Source organism: Colobus angolensis, unplaced genomic scaffold, assembly GCF_000951035.1.
Source record: "Colobus angolensis palliatus isolate OR3802 unplaced genomic scaffold, Cang.pa_1.0 Scaffold310, whole genome shotgun sequence".
Classification (NCBI taxonomy): domain Eukaryota; kingdom Metazoa; phylum Chordata; class Mammalia; order Primates; family Cercopithecidae; genus Colobus; species Colobus angolensis.
Genome location: NW_012116378.1, coordinates 1920949 through 1942032, shown reverse-complemented (window position 1 = coordinate 1942032; position 21084 = coordinate 1920949). Strand labels below are relative to the sequence as shown.

Below are 21084 nucleotides of genomic sequence, written 5' to 3'. Positions count from 1 at the left end.
ATGGTAACCAGTCCATTAAACTACACAAGCATGTGTTATTGACAGATAACTGACTACACAAACATGTGTTACTGATGGATAATTGACTTGCCAATGCAGTCAGCACCATCTGGCAGTTTAGAGTACTGTAATTTACTATAATTTAGCTTTACAGTAATCTATTGTCACTGCTTCTTGACTTAAGCACTACCCCTCAGCCTGCCATTTAAGGGCTTCTACCTTCAGTGCTGGCCAGCCTCTTTATTGTGCCCCCAGCTAGCCAACATATTTACTGTTATGTCCAGGTCCTGGTGCGAGCTTCCCAAATATCCAGGCCTGTTTATATCCTCCACAGTCTTCAAAGTTCACTGCAAATCCTTCCTCTTCCCAGAAGCCATCTCTGAGACTTCAAATCACACCTCTTTCCCTTCTCCAAACTCCAAGTGGATTCATGGTCTGGAGCATTGGTTCCCTTCCTTTGTCAACACAAGGATGCCTTTTTAATATCAAAAACCACCCAGCTCAAACTCCCATGTGATACTAAATTTGTGATATCCAATGTGGTGGATCTAAGCTAGAGGTTCTTAACCCTGATTGCTCATTAGAATCATGCAAGAGACTTTAAAAAATCCCAATGTCCAGATTGCAGTGCATAAAAATGAACCAGAATCTCTGAGGGGTGGCCCAGGCATAGTTGTTCTTCAAGCTCCCAGGTGATTCTAAGGGGCTGGTGAGTCTGAGAGCCAGTGGGCCAGCACCTACTGTTTTGCATTCTGCCCTTGGAGGCCTCCTCCAACAACTCTGAAAGCTCCTAAAGGCAAGAATACACTTTGATATTTTAAGCTTTTAAAACTCAAAGTGTGGATCATGGACCAGTAGTATCAGCATCACTTGGGAGCTTGTTAGAAATTCGGGTTCATAGACTACCTCCCTGAGTCCCACTGATTCAGAAAGAGCATTTTAACAAGATCTGGTGATACCTACGCATAGTAAAGTTTGGGAAGCATGAGTGAGTGAGTTTAAAGCACAAAAAGATCACCTACTTTGGGAGGCTGAGGTGGGTAGATCACAAGGTCAGGAGTTCGAGACCAGTCTGGCCAACATAGTGAAACCCTGTCTCTACTAAAAATACAAAAAATAGTCAGGTGTGGTGGCATGCACCTGTAATCCCAGCTACTTAGGAGGCTGAGGCAGGAGAATTGTTTGAACCCGGGAGGTGGGGATTGCAGTGAGCTGAGATTGTGCCACTGTACTCCAGCCTGGGTGACAGAGCAAGACTCGATCTCAAAAAAAAAAAAAAGGCAACTACAGCTGGAGAGGTAGCACTCTCAAGCCTCAGAAGATCACTAAAAGTAAACATTCATTTATTAACATATGCATTTTTACTTCATGACATCATTCTCTGCCTTCTCAGCTGTTCCTTGTCCTGTACCTAGAGGAACACAAACAAAAGCCAAACATATTCTTCTCCTAAGTAAGTCTTCCCCCAGTGTTTTCTGTTCACTGATAATGCTAGTCTCTGACATACACAGAGCTTCTATGGGCTCACTCTTCTTTTCTTGGAAGCCCTGACACTCACCTAAAATCTTGGTCTAGGGTCTGCTTACCTACACCTTACAATTCTACTTCTTACTCTTACGGATAGGGAACAGAAGGGGCTGGACAATTGTACAGCTTGGGATGGGCTTAATATGTGTGCTTCTTCCTTTTCCTAATAGAAGAGAAAGAAAGGTTCGCTTTTTTACCATGGCATTTATATTCAAAGAGCATATTTGAAAACCATGTAAAAATAACTTCTATCAACTGTTCTTTAAAGTATAGTATTTATCTATCTAATAATGCCACACAAAAGCAGAAATTTGGCCAGGCAAAAATCAGTGATTTTCTTCAAAAGTGTGTAGTTTGTAGCTTTCCCATACACTACCAACCATAGGTTGTAAGTGCAGTTTAATGAGGGGCTTATAAATAGAAATGCCACCATGTCTGTTTTCTGTACAAGGGAGGGAAATAAATGAGTTTATTAAAATTATGGTGGTGCGTGATCTGCTGAAAAGAAAAGCCATTTGTTAATATAAATTAAGACTTATACCTTGATGAGGGTTAGAAATCTATAACAAATTTAGGTGTAAGCCTAATTCTCTGATCTGAAAAGCAAGACCATAAAATACTAGCTCATCTACACAATTTGAATATAATTTTATTCACTCATGGCTTTTGGGGCTTGAATTCAGGCCTTACTTTCAACAGAATTTGGTCCTATTTGAATCAGAATTTGGCCTGATAATGAATGGCCCAGACATAGATTTTTTAAAGTACATCTGAAAGGATAATCCAATTAAAAGGTCTTCCCTGCTAAACTGGAAATGGAGTGAAGCTGAATTTAGTTGTGCTATCATTGTAATGACCTGGGAAACAAGGAGGTTGAACAACATGGAATTCCTTTTCACCAATTTCTCTAAATAATATAATTTTTAAGTATCTGAAATAATCATAAGTGAAAATTAATTTATCAAGTTCAACACCAATATACAGGAATACATTAACATGTGTTACTGTTTATAAGACACCATCAATTAAGACATGCCATTATTTTATTTATTTGTTTGTTTGTTTGTTTATTTATTTATTTATTATGAGACGGAATCTCACTCTGTCGCCCAGGCTGGAGTGCAGTGGTGCAATCTCGGCTCACTGCAACTTCTGCCTCCCGAGTTCAAGCGATTCTCCCATCTCAGCCTCACGAGTAGCTGGGATTACAGGCGCCTGTCACCACACCTGGCTAATTTTTGTAGTTTTAGTAGAGACGGGGTTTAGCCATGTTGGCCAGGTTGGTCTCGAACTCCTGACCCCAGGCGATCTGCCCACCTCGGCCTCCCAAAGTGCTGGGATTACAGGTACAGGATTACGTTAGGAGCTTGTCATTGGTTATAAGATTAGTCTCAATTTCAGAGATGATAGGGCATGGGAGAAACATGTCTTAGAATTGCTGAAATTTAGTAGATTAAAAGTATAACAAAAGTGATAATTTTATAAGAGCATAGCAAAAACTTTTCCTGTCACAAATTTATGGTTTGGTGTCATGGTAGTAATACTACTCCTGGTTAATGATGCTATATTATGCCCTTAACTGGTATGCCAAATGCTCAGCGTCCCCACACCCTCTGCTTCTGCAGCAAAGATTGGAAGTAATCATGAAATCTGACAAATGCAAAAACTCTGCACTCCTCCTTTGGGAGCAAAAATGGCAGCAAGCCATAGCCTGCAGCATGGCTTGCATTTTACTAATTGCAAACATAAGTGCATGTAGAAACCCATGTGCATTTTTATCAAAATAATACTAGCTATAAAAAATGGGAGAGCTAAGAGGGTGCACACCTCTAATTTCAAATGGGCACCTAGGCCTCAGCTAAGGTCTGTCTTGTGGTTTGATAATGAGTTAATCCCACTGGTAAAGCTGCACAAGCAAGATGCATCCAGGCACAGCCTTAAGGGCCCCTACGCATGCTTATCAGCATTCTAGAAGTAGAATCACTGACGTGCATTATAGTCCCTTGCCAGTAATTTAGTGCTTTTTCCCTGTAAATGAAGTCAAAAAGACCCTGAGAGGCTAGAGAAAGCTGAAAATGAAACAGAAAAATCTTGTAATGTGGTTTCTAATTTGGTAAGTGGATTGATGGGACTAAAGCATTTTCTGGTTAGATGGACTGATCAGAATTGTCAAAAACTTGCCAAAATTCCACTTCAGGTCACCCTGCATGTAGTTGTGTGAACCTTTCCAATTTCTCAGAAATAGAAATAGAAATCTCCAATGAGGCTTTAGAAGATGCAACACTGGAATACTCACGATGACTGGGAAGCCTTTCTTCTGAGTAAATAGTCCACGACATCAGGATCGGTCTCTAACAGGCTGATCAGCACTTCGTTCTGGAGATCTGGGGGAACCTGAAGCAGCCAAATGTTGAGGCATAAATAAAACTATTCCCGAAATAGGCAAAATATGGTCATTGACAACTTTACTGTAGCATAAAACAGAGCCTTAAAAGTTGCAAGAGAGCAGAGTGATATGCTGGTTAAAACCAAAGCTATGCCAACCCATGCAGCTGCTTTAATTCTTAGGACCAACTGGATGATTACCAAATAGTCATATTCAATCCAAAATGTCACCCCTCATATGCCTGGAGATACAACTGAACCACTTGGATGCCTTTATTGCTCAGGCTAGATTTTCTTGGTTTTGAATAAGGAAAATATCATGGTTCAGAGAAATAGTGTCCATAATTTATTGCCCAAATGGGGACACTTTCTAGAGTTCACATTTATAATTATGCCAAGACAGCAGGCAGAAATGATGACTGTATTGGGCAGTTCTGGAATATATGATCAGTTTATTAAGAAGGCAGGCCCTTGAGCCAGACTGCTTGGGTTTGAATCTTAGCCACACCAGTCACTAGCTGTGGGAACCTTGACAAGGTACATCAACAAGGATCTTCCTAGATCTCAGTTTCCTCACGTGTAAAATAGGGATAACAATAGTAGTCACCACGAAGCATTGCTATGGTGATTAAATGACTTATTATATGTTGAGAGTTTAAAACAGTACTTGGTCAATGGTAAATACTCAAAAAATTGCTGGCTACTACATTTGCATATGTCACTTTGTTATTCGGTGCCTGCTTTTACTCCTTTCTTGCACCAGGTCCATCAATGATGAAAAGTTTCTCACTTTGTAATTTGTTAGGCATTCAGTAGAGTTCTATAGATGAGCACCATGTTTCTCTAAGCCTAATCCATCTACAGTACATTAGAAGATGGCCTCACAACCCTAAGTCATCTGTGTGGAAATGATCTATAAGAGATGATTGAACCCAGCTCTGACTTGTGGTTTCTTATTCCATAGAAGCTGATAGCTCAACCAAAGGAAACTCAAACTATTGAGAGAAAATAAAATTTCAGTCTGATTCTCTCACACATGAGCTCAGAGAGAAGACTTTTTAAAACTGCAGGGACAAGTCTTTTGAAAATAAGTGGTTGGTGGAAGATTTTGCTTCTTGCCTCTTGCAGAACTCTATGGTTCTTGGGCTCTGAGAATCTGGAAACAATTTTATTAATAAAAACAGGGATGAGAAAGCAAGGAAAGGCGTTCTGTCTCTTATAAGTCTGTTCCTCCTACTTCATCGTGAACCTTCATTAATGACATTGCCAACTTCTCATCACACAAGCTCAAGATCTCAGAATTGTAGTAAAGTTTCTCTGCATCCTCTCTCCATTCAGAGCCAGGAGGCCTACTAGACGCCATCTCTGTTACTTCTTTTCTCCCTTTTTCATTTCAACTACAGTGACCCAAGTTCAAGCCCTCATTAGCCCTTTGTAGTGGTCATCTGTTCATCATTAAAAGTCTCCATTTCCCTCCTCTTATAACAGTTATACACCATGTTCCCTCTGGAAAACCAACTGCTACCCAACCCTTAGCTCAAGGGTGAAGTGTGTATCCTAGTCTAAGTCTATTGAGCATTCCATTCCCAGATCATCATAGTTGCCTGAGCAATGGGCATGTGACTCCATTAGAGGCAATGAAAAGCCTGGAAGTTTCCCCTGAGACTTCTAAGAGAGGATACAGGACCTGTATCCATATGAGGCCAGCTGATTGTGCTGACAATTGAGCAAACAATACCAAGAAATAGAGATAAAAGGGATGTCTTGATATCATCTGAATCCTGGGACAAGCTATGTCTGAAGCCATATTTGCTTGTGGATTGTTCAGCTATGTGAGCCTTCAAATTACTTCAGCTAGTTTAAAGTTTTTCATTGCAGAGAAAAATACATACTTGATGAACCTTTGATACAACAGCTTGCAAATTTGTGTGCTATTTCCTTAACATGTGCATCACATTTCTTCTCTACGTGGTTGTCAGAATGCCATGGTCAAGACACTCACTTACTGGAAACTCTTTTTATTCCCATGGCTGAAGCCATCCACTTGCTTGCTCTCCTCAATCTGTCTTTCCCATCTTCTCCTCTAGCAGTTGTTCCACACAAGCTCTACTTCAGCACCACTGTGCTTCTCCCTCAGGTCTTCTTTTCCCTCCCTTCCTTTCATTCATTGCATGAATGTTGAGTGAATGTTTCCTGAGTGCCAGGTACTGGATGCTGGGATTTCAGTTACAAACCAAGCAGACAAGAATTCTTGTCTTCATGAAGATGATAACAAATGTGGAAAGACGGGCATTAAACAAACATACAAGAAAAACACAGAGAAACACAAGGCAAAGAAGGGTAATGAGAAATGCTTGGGAAGATGCAGTTTTAAATAGGATTGTCAGTCCCAGAGAAGCTGACATTTTAGCAGAAAACTGAAATTGATGAAGGAGTTGGAGAAAATCATTCTAGGTAGAAGGAAGGAAAAGAAAGCCAATGATAAAGGTCTTGAGTCAAGAGTGATGAGGAGGCCTGTGAGGCTGGAAGAGAGTAGGGAAGGAGGCAGGTGGTAGGAAGGAGTCATGGGGCCAGGACCAGATGTCATGAAGTCTTATGGATCATGATAAGGACTTCTGCTCTTACTTGCAGTGGGTGGGGATCCACTGGAGATTTTGAACAGATGACTAACATGAAGCAGCATCACTCTGGCTGCTGAGTTGAGAGTAGAATGCATGGAGCCAGAGATAAAGCAAGGAGAGCAGAGAGGTGCTGCTGATCTATCCAGATAAGATGATGGGTCCTGAACCAGGACGGTGAGGTGATGAGAAATATTTCCACCATGGATGTAGTGAGGATAGAGGTGATAGCATTAATTTATTGGATGGAGAGAGAGAGAGAGAAGGAGAGGGAGAAGAAAAGATGACCTCAATGCTTGGGGCCTAGGCAACTAGAAAGATGGAGTTGCTGTTGACTGGTTTGGAGAAGCTGCAGGAGGAGAAGGTTGGGGGTCAAGTTTTGGAGTGTGGTTTTGATATGATAATGTTTAGAGGTCTGCGAGACATCCAAATGAAGGAGATATCTTGTAGATAGTTGGCAATAAGGATTCAGAGTTCATAGGAGAAGTCTAGGTTGAACATAGACATTTAAGAGACACATATAGATGGTATTTAAAACCTTGTGACCAGCTGCAGTGGCCTGGGAATGAAAATGGGGAGAAGGGAAATGACAGGATATTTAGGTCAAGGGTGAGATTATTCTCTTACTGTATAAATTAAACAGGAAGACATCATTTTTACTGTTTTTTTTTTTTCAAAGATCATCATCCAACAGCCATGTGCTATTATAACAGTTTTTTAAAACGTAACACCTACAGGGTGAAAATGAGAAGAAAGAGAACTCATAATTTTTTAATGAACAGCAAAGCAAAAAATAATATAGGACAAAAATATATGTCCCAATCTCTTTTTTAGAAGACACTTCCATAAACAAATTAGGAAAAGTACTTGCATTTTCATCCAGTTAGTTTAATTTAAAATTTGCTAGGCTTAGACATGTAATAAAAAATTTTCACTCCAAGCACTAATCCATTCCCATTTGGATTTAATTAAAGAATAAACAATTAGAGTGCAAGCCCTTCAGAGTGGTGCAACCATGACAATATTAATTCTTTGAGAGTATGTAGTATGTCTAAGATAAATTATCAACTTGGATGCATTATTAGAATAGGTTTCAGAAGTATCATTACTTAAAAAATAACTTTCCATAGATTTTTGTTAAGCTAGTTTGCAATTCAGAGGTTTTCCTCATTCAACTAGGCGACCAATCATAATTATTGAGGTCTATTTTATGTAGCATACGTGACTCTTACTTGGTAACAAATGCAAATAGGAAGGGTCACAGTTATAAATCTATCTATAGTTTCCTTTAAAAAGGCCCATGGTACCATTTTGGCTTGGAGATACTATTTACAAATACATAAAAAAGATATAGTTTAAAATTTTAGGTCCATGTATTACAGGAAGGCAAATAGTATTTTCCTATGTATTATGCAAAACTACAGTGTATATAATTCATTAATTAATTTATGTATAATCCATTTTGTTACATAATGATTTAAGGCAGATTCAAAATTTATATGTTTAAACCACATTTTAAAACATGAAGGAATGATTCAGAAAATTGGGGTCAGTGGGAAAATGAGGTAAGAAATTTGAAATGATGCCTGCAACTGATTTTTTAATGTTCATACAACAGCACCCAGTACTGTTTTCCTATAATTCCTCTAATCTTTGGCTATAACTGCACATTTCATTTCCTAACATTTAAAAAAAATGTCAAACTACTGGCTCAGTTAAATTGGATGAACATTTGTTTCTCTATTAATTTAGGTACTTAATGGAGAAACAAAAGTCAAGTGAATAAACTAATAGGAAACAGCAGCTTGAAATAAGTAAGAAAGAAATATCTAGGTAGACCACTGACTTAAGCGTAACTTTTCAGGAATTAGGATGCTGTAAAAAAGTCTGACTGAGGCAACAGCCCCTGAAATCCAGTTTGGGCTCTGCTGTTTATAATTATTACTTAGACACATCAATCACCTTCTTTAGGATTCTGTTCCCACATCTGAAAACATATGCATATTCATTTTCCTTAATAGGGGTGTTATGGGAATCAAAAGTGCCAAAAAAAATTGAAAATAGATTACCAATTGCAAAGAGATATAGTAATAAAATGTTTTATTAGAAATAGATGAAATAAGTTAAACACTTGAAAAAATAAAAGCAGATAACATGGAGATGGACAATATTTGTTCTGCAATTATTATTAGTTTTTATTAACAGTCATCCATTTGCTCTCAGAGGAGAAGCACTCTCTTATCTTTTACTTAACACTTCTTTTGGGTAACTCAGTTATAGGATTTTCTCTTGCTATGTCTCTGCTTCCAATTGCCCTCTGAATTTCTAGAGTTACAGCCTATGACCTCTTGGCCCTTCAACTGCAATGGTCTTGAAGCCAGACTCTGTGTAGCCTCCCCCTTCCAGTTCCTTTTGCTAGACCTTGAATCTTCCCACCATTCACATCAGTAGAAGGTAAGTTTCCTGAAGGCAGAGATTATCTGATTTGTTTACCCAGAACTGAAACAAGCTCAGAAATTTGTAGTTTTCTGTCAGCTAGCCTCCCTCAAAGCTAGGGCAAGATCGTGTATGCACATGCTGGTACCTGAAGGGGGCATATAGGAGCTTCTGGAAAAGGTTATCTTCCCTATTGAAAATGGGTGCATGATAAGAAACATCATCTCTTCATTAATTAATGCAATGATGGCTGGAAGAGATGCTGTTATCAACTGTAGCCATTTTGCAGCTGAAGATGGCAGAGTAGAGAGAGCAAAGTGCTACCGAGCTGCTGAAACTGTGCCCCCCTATATTTAGTGTCACATAATAAATGCTGATGTCAAAAGTCATTTGCAGTTGACTATTGTTCTCCTTGCCAGTCAAATGTTTCCTAAATGATGTCTCATTTTCCTCCTCTAACTTTGCCTTCCTACTCTTTCCTCTCTGGAAGCTCTTACCTGCATTTCTATGACCCTCACCCACTCATTCACTTACACACTGTCACTTGCTCAATTTTATGCTCTTTCAGAATACAAGCTAGGGTGGTGATTTCTACCCAATGGATGTGCAGTGAATGTTACTGAAATGGCTAAAAATAATAATAATCTAAAATCACCCAGGATTATGGTCTGCATGTGTTATGTTACCCTTGTCTAGATGTTTCTCTCTACTTATCAGTGGTACCAATACCATGCTGCAGCACAGTCTTCTTGCTATTCATTTCTAGAGTGGGAAAATAAATTTTCTTTCCCAACTGATTATCATCAGAATTTTTCTAAGTTCTTAAGCTATTTTTCTTATCAATACAAAAACTCCCAAACTTTTTGAAAAAGATAGCTCAATAATTAAACAACGTTTTCATTTTCTGCTTCTGGAATTTTTGTATATAGCAAAATGGGAACTAAGGAGAAGGGTAGTGAAAGACATATTACATTTTTTAAAAAATCAAGCAATTCTGCATGTTAAAAAGAAGAAACAAAACCCAGCCCAAAGTGATTCTTCATTTATAATTCATTGTTTCACATCAAAATCTCTACTGGGCTTTAGTCAACCATGTAACAATTCTAGATATTTTCTAAGGGTACCATTTATGGTAGTGTTTATCTGGAGACTCAGCTCCTTAGATTTTAATGAGTTCCTTTAAAGCATAATGCTATTCCAAAATAATCAAAAGAACTTTGGCCTCTCTAGCTTCAGAGAAAAAAATGTAAACACTGCACATATGAAAGAATAAAACTGTCACAATTAAAATCTACCCGATCAAATTAAAAATGAAACCTTGAATTATTGCCTAGGGTATGATTGCTATGAGGTAGTTTATTCCATAAACCACTGAGAGAGAAAAATGGTATGAGTTTTCTCCATTTACTAAGTCACCACAGTAAACCATTAAGGGCTTTTCGAAGAGCTATTCCCAGGACCCAGCCCTACTGCACTTGTCACTGGGTGGTCCACACCAATCCACCACTTTGCACTTGACCAAGAAAGATGCTTTAGTATTTAAAACCCAGCAAAAGTAAATATCACTGGAAATCATGATGGCATTTTGTAGTTAACAAACACACTAAAAGAAATCACTTTGGCTGTTTATGGGAGCAAAAGCTCAAACAAGGACAGGCCCAGCTTAGAACCTTTGGCGTGGCTCTGTTGTGACAGGTGGTTTAATAATTTAAGGGGATCTGGGTGCACAGGAGGGTCAAGATGCATTACATTGGCAAATATTTCTCAAGTGCTTGATACATGCCAGGCAGCATGTTTTGGCAATTTAGGTACATTAGTGAACAAATACAGTGGAAGAGTCCAGGGCTCCTGGAATGATGTTGGAGGATAATTTAAGCAAAGATGAAAGAAATCAGCAGTCTTTGCTCCATGGCAACAGGTTAAAGGAAGTGGAAAAGGTTCAGGAATAATTTACTTCTGCTTCCTTCCACCTTTGTGAAACACCAACAGTACACATGTTCTGTCTTTGCAGATGGCCAAAGTGAGCAGGCTATAGCAGGAACACTTGCTGGCTCTTGAAGCCATCTGCTGGCCTGAACATCAGGGGTGCTATTAGTCCAGCAGTATTACTGCTGTTAAAGGTCTTCATTCCTCATTTTCAGATTGGCTGAAATATATTTTCTTATTCTTTCCCCACAAATGGACTCCATATCTGAGATGCCACATCAAAGTGCCTCTTCTTTTGTGTGAGGAGGCATCATGCTGTAGAAATAATTAATTTAGTCACTGCATCACTTGGGCAAACGAACTTGGCTTACTCCTCTTGAAATGGTAGTGAGATTTAAACAAGCCAATGATGTATGTAATGAGTAGCCCATCCCTGGCACATAGACAGTGGTATTTGTGATACATAGAAAAGGAAATGGAAATCATATATAATTATGTGGATACACTGGGAGGGGTGGTTTCTTGCTTGATGACCTGGATGAATGCTTGACTCTTTGACTTGGCGTGCAAAGAGGCTTTAAGAAAATGCGATTTGCATCGGGGAATGAAGAGAACACAAAGCAAAGTTTGGCTTCTGACTTGGAATCCTCATCACAGCCTCTGACCCTTGCTCCCAGTAGTGCTCATTTGAAATTTCCCACGTGCACTAAGCTGGTCCCCAGTTCAGGCTGACAACTCAGTGGGGTGGGAACACACTGGCTTTCCCACGTCTCCACTGCACTCCGGACTTTTCATCAGCTTACAAGGGTGGTGTCTTCTCTTTCTTGCCCCTCTCCTAAGAAGGAGCCCTACCTAGTAAGAATCGTTTAATATCAGCCCTTAGAAGAAGCTGACAGTTTTCTCCATTTGCTCTGAAGTTCTTACTAATCCCAAGAGCAATGATGAGTTTTCTCTGGAATTCCCAATATTAGTTACAGAAGCAACAACTCTCAGAACAATTCATGTATCAATGATTTAGTCAGTGAGAACTTTCTGGTTAGGATAATACCAATGACTTTGTCCAGATATTCATGATTCTTATCCTTGATTTCCAGTGCTCCCACAGAGTATCATTTTATGTTAGCCAGTTTTTCAATAGTTGTTGATATCAGAAGTGGAGGGTCATGACTTAAAGGTACGGGAATGTAAGCAGTATGGACACTGGACAAAATCCAAACATCAAAAATACATTTTTTTTCTAGTAATACAGAATTGCAGTATTTATTCAACAAATAATTACTGAGCACCCATCTTCTGCTATGTACTTTCTAGCTGTTGTGAATGTCAGTGAACAGAACAAACAAGAATCTCTGCCTTTATCAGGTTTGTATTTTATTAGGTTTCAATAAGCATAAAAATAAGTAAATTATATAGTGGGTTAAAAGGTAACAAATGCTATGGAATAAAAAGAAGAGCAGAGTAAGGGCCTAGGAGTGTGTATGTGTGGGATCAGGTCACAGCATTATACACAGTGGGCAGAGTGGGCTTGATTTCCAAGAAAACACCCAAACATGCTTTGATAGAGCAGGCACCTTATCACCTTAATGTAATAATAATAGCAGAAATCTTTTTTTAATGCCTAGTGTATGTTAATTCTGTTCTAGGTGCCTTAAAATGTCATTTCTAATTCTTATAACAATCCTGTAAATTAGGTCACGTTGTTTCATCTTTTGGCTAGGGAAATTAACTGTGGGGGCCCAAGATTACATACCAAATAAGTGGCTGAGCAGGGATTTGAATTTTGGTAGCTCATTCCAATGCACATGGTCTTTCTACCATACCAGTGTTTCCCAAGATATGGTTTCCAAAGGTGTGGTTAGGAAACTCCCAGAACTCTATGGAGATCTTCACTAGAAAGTACAGATTTCTGGGCCCCATCCCAGTGCTGCTCAATCTGACTCTCTGGAGTGCATCCTAGGAATCTGAATGTCTAAGTTTCCTTGCAACTCTGCTGCACACTCAAGTTTGAGAACCACCATTATAATCTACTGCCTTCGTATTTTGATACCTGTGGTCATGATATCTGCTATTATGATCTATTTCCAGCTCAAGGATTTCCAAACCAGTACCTGAAAAGCAAACAACCAATGCAAAAGACTGTCCTAGCCAGACTCTTAAATTGTGTGTCAACCTCTGCATCTAGGTGCCTCTTCTGTATTACAGGACGAAGCCAAGTTCTTTCTGCCCTTTTCCATTAACTCAGAGAGTGGCCACTTGGAAGAGGCAGTCTCAGCATCAGGAAATGAAGGACGTTAGAACACTCAGAACAAATTTTGGGTCCCTGCCAGGCCTCTGTGAGCTTCTATAGCCCTTCCACCAGTTACTTTATGGAATCACTGCCTCCAGGTCTGTTCTGCCTTCCAGGACAAGCTCACAGCTACCTTTCCTAACAAGTCTCCCTTTCTAATGCTAATAGAAGTGACACCTCCCTTTCCGAGCTCCTAAACCCAAGGACTGTGAAACTGCACAACAACTAACTACTTTTAACCATCAGGCCCTGACTAGCTTCATCTTTCTTTGTTTGGAATTATAATAATTCTGAAAACTTCTTTAAAAAGCCAAACAAAACAAAACAAAATAGCTATATACACGATTACATTTGTGTCCACCCATGCAGATCAGCTTTGCTGACCAACCACCAGCCTTGGTGTAGCCAGCTAGTTTCTGAACTGCCAAATATGCCAAGAGAATCCAAAATGTGATGAGATTAATTTTCTTCTGTGCTTTAAAAAAGGAAGGAAGGGAAGTCGGTGCTAGGGCACAGAACCATGCAGATTTTAGAACCAGAAGGGATCTTAGCTATTATTCATTCAAATCTAGTATTTGATAACTAAAGAAATAGAAACAGAAGAAGATGAGGTCATGTAGCCAATATATAACAGGGACAGGACGACAGTAAATTTTTTGGTTCCAGAGTCAGTTTCTTTTCATAGACCAAGGCTTGAGATATTTGTGTCCCTTTTCCTCCCACTCCACTGTTATTTTTCTGAATATATGATTACTATAATCCTTCTAAAGAGATCAAGAATGATTATATTAATGGTTAACTTACTCCAAGAAGGGTATCCTTAATTTCTCCATGCCCAAATCTTTTCATACGTATAAGGAGTAAGGCTCGGTAATATGGAAATCATATGTCACAGAACAACCATTGAGTCATTCATTAATTCAACCAATATTTATTGTGTTCCTACCATGTCCCAGGCATAGGGGTAATGCAGTAAAGAAAGTACTACAGATAGAAATGGACCCAAAAAATCATCCTGTCATGTAGTTTACATTCCTAGGGAGCAGGGAACATAAAACGAGAAATTTGTAAAACCAGTGTTAACAGTGGTGAGTGCTAAGGGGAAAAAGCAGGGAAAGGAAATAGGGAGTGATGATGTGTGTGTGTGTGTATGTGTGCGATGAGGGGTGGAGGTGCATTTTAGACAAGGTGACCAGGAAAGGCCCTATGAGAAGTAAAGATTGTAACTGGAGACCAAAAATGTGAGAGAATGTCGACATCAATCCCTACAGAGAATGGTAAACAAAGATCAGATTTGGGAAAAGTTGGAAAAGGTAGAATACCGATGTTTTTATACTGTTGTTAGTAATTCGGGTGGCAGGAAATGGAAAGAAAAGGGATGGCACAATTAAAATGGCAGCAGCTGTATTTTCAAAGAAGCCAGGAAAAGTTTTGTTGGTATCTGAGTTGAAAAGAAATGCTCGATGATATGTGGTTTCATATAAAGGAGAATTTTGCTTAGATAATAGAATTAAATTTGATGAGAAGTATTTTGTTAAAAATAAATCCAGAGAACATGAAGTAATGCCAAGACTACTTGGCAAGATGATATGTGACTTAAACTTGATGAAAATGTTGAAAAGTTCCGATATTTGATTCATCCAAATATGTAGTTAGTTATGAGGATTTAGGCTGAAGTGTAAATTTTATATAGAGTCAATTATTAATTCAACATTTTTTGAGAGCTTAGCATGTGCAACCCAGGGGCAATGCTTCAAAGACACAAACAAGAGCGAGATGTCCTTCTACCTTAGTGAACTTTTCATTTGCTCTTCCTCCTGGGCATCCAACCAGGATGCATTTCCAAGCCTCCCTTGAAGTTAAGTGTGGCTTGTGCATAAGTTCTGGCCAATGAAATTTGAGTGGACAAGATGGATGACCTTTCTGGGGTTGCCTGTAAAACCCTATAAAATGTCAGAGCCTCGAAATACAAGGAGCTGGGATTCCTAAATCACCACCTGGAAGGTTGTCCACCTAACACCTGATTAAACTTTATGTCAGAGTGATATTTATTTCTGTGTTAAAGTACTGAGATTTGAGGCAGCACGTGTTACCCAACTAATATAATTATTAATTAACACTTGCATAAACTGCTACAGTTTTCACAATACTTTCACATATCAAATGATTCTGGTCACCACCCTGAGAATTATATCATCTTTTTGTTTTTCCCATTTCTAAAGCTAGAGTTGATGTTTAATGAGTATTGAATTACTTCGTTACAATCATGTAGGTAAGACACAGAGGGCAAATATTCTAAACTACTGGGTCTCAAATTTACAAAAAACAATTGGTATAAGACAAGTATGGACACAGATCTAATGCAAAGCACTTGATAAGTATAGACAAATTACTAAAGAAATTTAAAAGAGGTAACTAGAATTCTTGGTTGAAGGAGCCACAAAAGGCTCTAGTGGAAAAGGCAGACTTTACAGCGTTTGCAAATTGACAAGAGAAATGGGAGAAAAAACATGAAGAAGGTTCCTGTAAATTCTGACATGCAATATTAGTGGTGAACAGAAATAGAAGAGAGTTGGCATTTGTTTTAACGTTTCAAGGGAAGTTGTAGCAAGCAATGCAGTTTGATGAAGGAAAACAGGAACTGGTAATTCAATACAAATCAAAAAAATATTTATTGAGTGCCTGCCAGATGGAGGGCTTTCCAAAAGTGTACAGAGGATATGGAGAGGAGATAACAAGGGTACAGTCCTTGTTTTAAATGCATTTATACTCTACTAGGGGAAATGGTCATAAACAACTATACACAATGTTGGGTAAGATAAACATCAGTAAGGACAGTAATGGAGTTTAGGAGACAGAGAAGTGGCAGGGGAATGACGAAGGACAGGTGAAGCTTCAGGTAGGAGGTAAAATGTCAAGATTGACCTTGGAGGAGGTGAAACCACTGAGGATGCTTATGAATATATGAATTCATGAGGGACACAGAATTCCATAAAGAAGGGTTTTATTAACATCTTGAGCAAGGACACTGCTTTATAATTAAATGACTCCAAAATGTGATCATGGTTTAGAGGACAACAAAATGAAAATTATAATTTGGTATGTTTGTTTAAACATGGAATCACAAACTCGAAATGACATCATAGTTGTGCAAATTTCTACTCCTGCTGAAACTGCCTGACTTTCAATGAATTCAGTGAGCAGCACTGCAACCCAGAGGGTGGTCTGTTAGAATTTCATCCTGCCTCCAGAGGCAACCAATAGGCAGTTTGCTACGATGTCCTGCCACAAAAGGGCCACCTACCATGAACAGGGCTTCATAATTTTCAATCATCTTTTGCACCACAGCAATGATGGCCGTGCTCTCCTCAGCCCGGGCTGAACTCTGGACCGAGAATTCTTTGTCTGATGACTTCTGCTTGTGCAGCAGGTTGGGTCCAAATATGGTGGCTAAGTTTAGAGATGTCATTTTATTCCCAGTGACCTATGAGAGAACAGAACACAAGGACTGTTGTTATGTTTGCCCTTCAAAATACTGGGTGATTCAATAATCAATGGAACCTTTTACTCTCCATTTTTTTTTAATCCTTCAAGGATACCATCATCTCTATTAGAATCCATGGAGGGCACCATCATTTTCCTTTTGCTTTCGTATCTTGGATTGAAGCTCATAGTTCAATGATCATCTCAATAGCATATTGAGTAAAAATTTGCAACTCTAAGTCGTTTATTGTAAAATGGGTACTATATAAAATTTCCATCCTGTTTGTACTTAAGAAATATTGACACCCATCCATCCATCTATCCATTTCTCCATCCATCCCTTCATTCATCAATCCATAATCTCACCACTGATCCATCCACTCAGCACCTATCAGAGGCTGGGCATTTTTCATATATTTTAATTATTTTAAAACTTTTTCAACCATGATTACAACACAGTCCTTATTTTAAAGGGCTCTCATTCTAGGGAGGAAATAAACCTATCATTTACAGGTAATGAGTACAAAGTACAAAGCTCTCAACTCCGAAGGCCCCAGGGTCACTACCACAGAGGCAGAAGCATTTGCACAAACTCTCAAAAGAAGAATAGAGTTTGCCAGGCTGAAAAGCAAAGAATCTTGGGTAGCGGGTAATTTTACAATGGAGAAAGCACCACACATGCAAAGACAGAAACATCTAAAATATGTCATGGAGCCCCAGGAAGCTCAGTGTGGTAGGGAGTTCTGCAGGAAAGACAGGCAAGGGCCAGGTGAGATGATCTTCGTGTGTCAGACCAAGGAATTCAAATTGTGATCTAAGGGCAAGAGGATTCTGAACAGAGTAGAACAGAAATGGAATCTGCATTTCAGGAAGAGCAATCTATGGAACAGGGGATGGGGGATGCAAGAAAGTAGGACTACCTGGGACATACCACAACAGTCTAGGCCACAGCAGCTAGTATCTGAACTAGGAAGGAAGAAGTAGGGATGAAGAGCAGCTTCCAGAGTTATGGAGGGGGTGAAGGGTGAGGAGGATAATGCAGAGGGTAAGGATCTTGTGTTTAAACAAATGAAAAAATGGAAGGACAGTTAAGTGAGGAACATGAAGGGCTGACAAGGGGTTCCTGGAGACTCCAGCACCCTTAAGGAGCAGCTGATGAAGGAGGCCAAGAATGGTTGAGAAGTTAGAAAAAAAGAAACCTCTGTCCAAGAAGAAATGACAGGGGTGTTTCAAGTGAGTTATCAACTGTGGCAGAGGGTCATCGAGATGTGACCCTTCCCTCCAGAATGGACTCTCTGATGGTTCTGATGTCCCAGCTAAGAGTCATGTCAGTGGTGTGGCAGGAATGAGCCACAGTTGCAGAAGTGGAAACAGTGAATGTAGACACTTTCTTCAAAAGATATCACAGAGAAGGAGGAAGAAGAAATATAGGAGGAGCTAAAGGGGAGTACAGGGTGAAGGAAGGGAACTATTTTTTAGCTTGAAGTATAAAAAATTACTCATATTCAATATATTAATAATTAGAAAGTACAGGTAAGCAAAAGGAAAAAAAAATGCCCATAATTTCACCACTGCCAAGAATCAGCTATTCCAATGCCTTCCTGTGCACATATATACATGTATACCTGATATTTTCTTCTTTAAAACTGGGATCACATCCATATATTATTTTGTAATTTGCTTACTGTCTCTTAACAGTATGTTACAATAATCTTTCCACTACAAAAAATCCTGTCTTCAGTCTTCACTGGCCCCTAGAATCCCACTGCATGAATAAACCATGATGTGTTTTAACCACAATCAACTGATAGGCATTGATGTCGTCTTGAATTTTGTTATTATAAGCAATGGTACAAAAAATACCCTTGAAAAGACATTTTGTGAGCATGGGTGAGCACTTTTTAGGAGTAAATTCCTACAAGTTGACTTGTTGTAATAAGGAATATGAACATTTTTAAAGGTTTGGGAATTTTTTCTACTTGTCTCTTTTTTCAGGTGAATGGGAGAGTCTGAGTAAGTTTCTCTAGGCTAGGGTTTCTCTACCTTGGCACTAGTGACATGTAAGGCCAGATCATTCTTTGCTGTGGGGGCTGTCCTGTGCATCACAGGATGTGGAACAGCACCCCTGGTCTCAGCCCACTGGATGCCAGGAGCCACCCCTACCCTCAACCTACAGTTGTGACAACCAGAATTATCTCTAGACATGGTCACATGTCCCTTGTGGGGTAAAATTGCTCCTGGTTGAGAACCACTGGTCTGCATAAATTTTTATTTATCTTGCCAATATCAGTTGAGAGTCAGGATAAGTACGGGAACTGTGTCTGCTTGGTGGGGATCTTTTGCCTGGGAAGATCTACACAGCCTTTGAGAAGCACCTGGGTGCCCAGCATAGAATTCAGGAGTCCTGACGAACAGCTGAAACAAAGCCCTCTGAGCCCCACTCTCATCCTGTGGAGTCACGAGTTGGTGGCTGCCCTGCCCTACAATCCCAGCATGGTACACGAGTTGTATTATTTTTAGAAGGCAAGGCTGTTTTCAGATGAATGATTGGCCACCAAGGCATATTATTTCATGTGATAAACACAATTTGAAAGAAAGTACCCTTTATGTAGGATCGTTCAATCATTTTTCTTTGTTTTATTTCATTGATAAGTTTTGTATTTCGTTGACAAGTGTTCATTTTATTTTTCATTTCTTTTCCTGAAAATTCATGGTTAAGGTGAAAATCAAATACGTGTCATTTTCAGATTCCTCCCTTTAGAACTCAGAGGTATTTGGAGTGTTTCCCCTTACCCCTTTAAAGTCATATTAGGGTTTTCTCATTTTTTTAAAAAACATTAACAAATGGAAGATTTTGTTTTCTTTTAAAAGAATGTTTCATACAAGAACAATCTAGAGCTCTGTTTCCGCTCTTTCCTTCTCCTGTTGCTATTCTGGGAATGGAATACAACCCATCTGTAAAACTGCACACAGATTCCAGCTGCAGACCAAGCTGCTTGGAGTTTGTTAACACTTTTGGGGTTTATTGTGTTTTATTGTTTTGTAACATGGAAAGGAGACTTGCTCCCAGGCAACATCCACCTTTTCTCCATGTGTTTCAGCATATATTTATATATATACTATATGGCTGTATCTAGGTTATACAATGTACCCTCGAGCCAGACCATTACTTCATTTTCTAATTAGCTAGCAATTCAAGAAAACGTTTATCTTCGCTAAATGAACATCCTAGGTCATTTCTAAACTTCATATGAATAGCTCATATCTGTTAAAAGTCTAGTATGTACGGGTACCAGGCTAGGGGCTTTCCACTGGCCATTTAAATTCTTTCTCACTATAAGCTTAAGAAGCAGTTGCTGCTGTTGTCCCTATTTTATAACCAAGGGAAGTGATGCCCAAAGCTCAGAGCCAGGAGATGGTATAGCAAGAAGCGAAGCTGGTGGCCCCACTCTAGGCAGCCCTGCCCTCTTCATCCCATTGCTACATCTCTTCCCATTTCCTGTTGCTTGGCAGACCCAGCCATGGCATGGGAAAATGAGAAAATGAGCTTTAAAACAGGGCTGAATGATGGTGAGGGGAGACACAGGTCTTGCTAAGTTTCAAAGCCAACCTACCATTTCCTAGAGGCATGTACCTCCTCAAAGATCAGTAATCAAGGCCCTACAATGGTGTTTGTAACTTATTTTTTGCCTCATAGACCCTTTGAGAACTCAATGCCAGCTATGGACTCTCACCAAACAACTGCATATTCACACCACATTTTCCATGCAGTGCCAGGGGGTTCTTGAACTCTGAAAAACCACTGCTCAGAAGGTTTCAATTTTGTTCCTGCTATATTCTTTCTTGAAGAAATGCAATGTTTCTTACACTTGGGAATTTCTCTTTTCCCTAAGGAGCAAAGCAAATAGCAAACTAAACAAAATAGAAGAAAACAAAACAAACACAAGATAGCAAAACACCACAATTCAATAAAATACTGCTATTTTTTCCCAAAAAAGCACTGATTGACTGGTCAACAATTTTTCTCATGCCCTTCTTTTAGACATCTTTAAGACCTCACCAGTGAATGATGCATTGAATTTTAAGCACATATCAAAGAGGAAATATTATGTTCATTTTGTAGATGAGGAAGCTAAGACCATCCCCCATCCCAACTCTGTTTTCCTTCCTCTTCCTCTCTTTCATAAAGACAAGTTATGCAGAAAGGTTCTGGCAGAACCTGTGTGAGCTTTCAAGCTTCTTGACAATCTGCTTCAGGTTTCATCTATGTTGTGATCCCCCCAAACAACACCCTAACAAATAGATGATACACACTAAAAAATAGGTAAGAGAAGAAGTTGAAAAATGTTGGTTTTTGACCATATTTTACAGTTTGATATTTAGCTTTACTCCAGTCTGCCCATTCAATATTCTCTACCTGCT

The 21084-nt window shown here is 39.2% G+C and overlaps 1 protein-coding gene across 3 annotated transcripts in view; it reads right to left on the bottom strand.

Moving 5' to 3' along the window:
- ARHGAP6 (Rho GTPase activating protein 6) overlaps positions 1-21084 on the bottom strand; it is a 546871-nt gene that overhangs the window by 15608 nt on the left and 510179 nt on the right. For all 3 annotated transcript variants that reach the window (XM_011950883.1, XM_011950884.1, XM_011950885.1), the window contains exons 9-10: positions 16484-16663; positions 3824-3921 (exon numbers count right to left, since the gene is read on the bottom strand). In XM_011950883.1, the coding sequence (XP_011806273.1) occupies positions 3824-3921; positions 16484-16663 (278 nt within the window). The remainder of the gene's footprint in view (positions 1-3823; positions 3922-16483; positions 16664-21084) is intronic.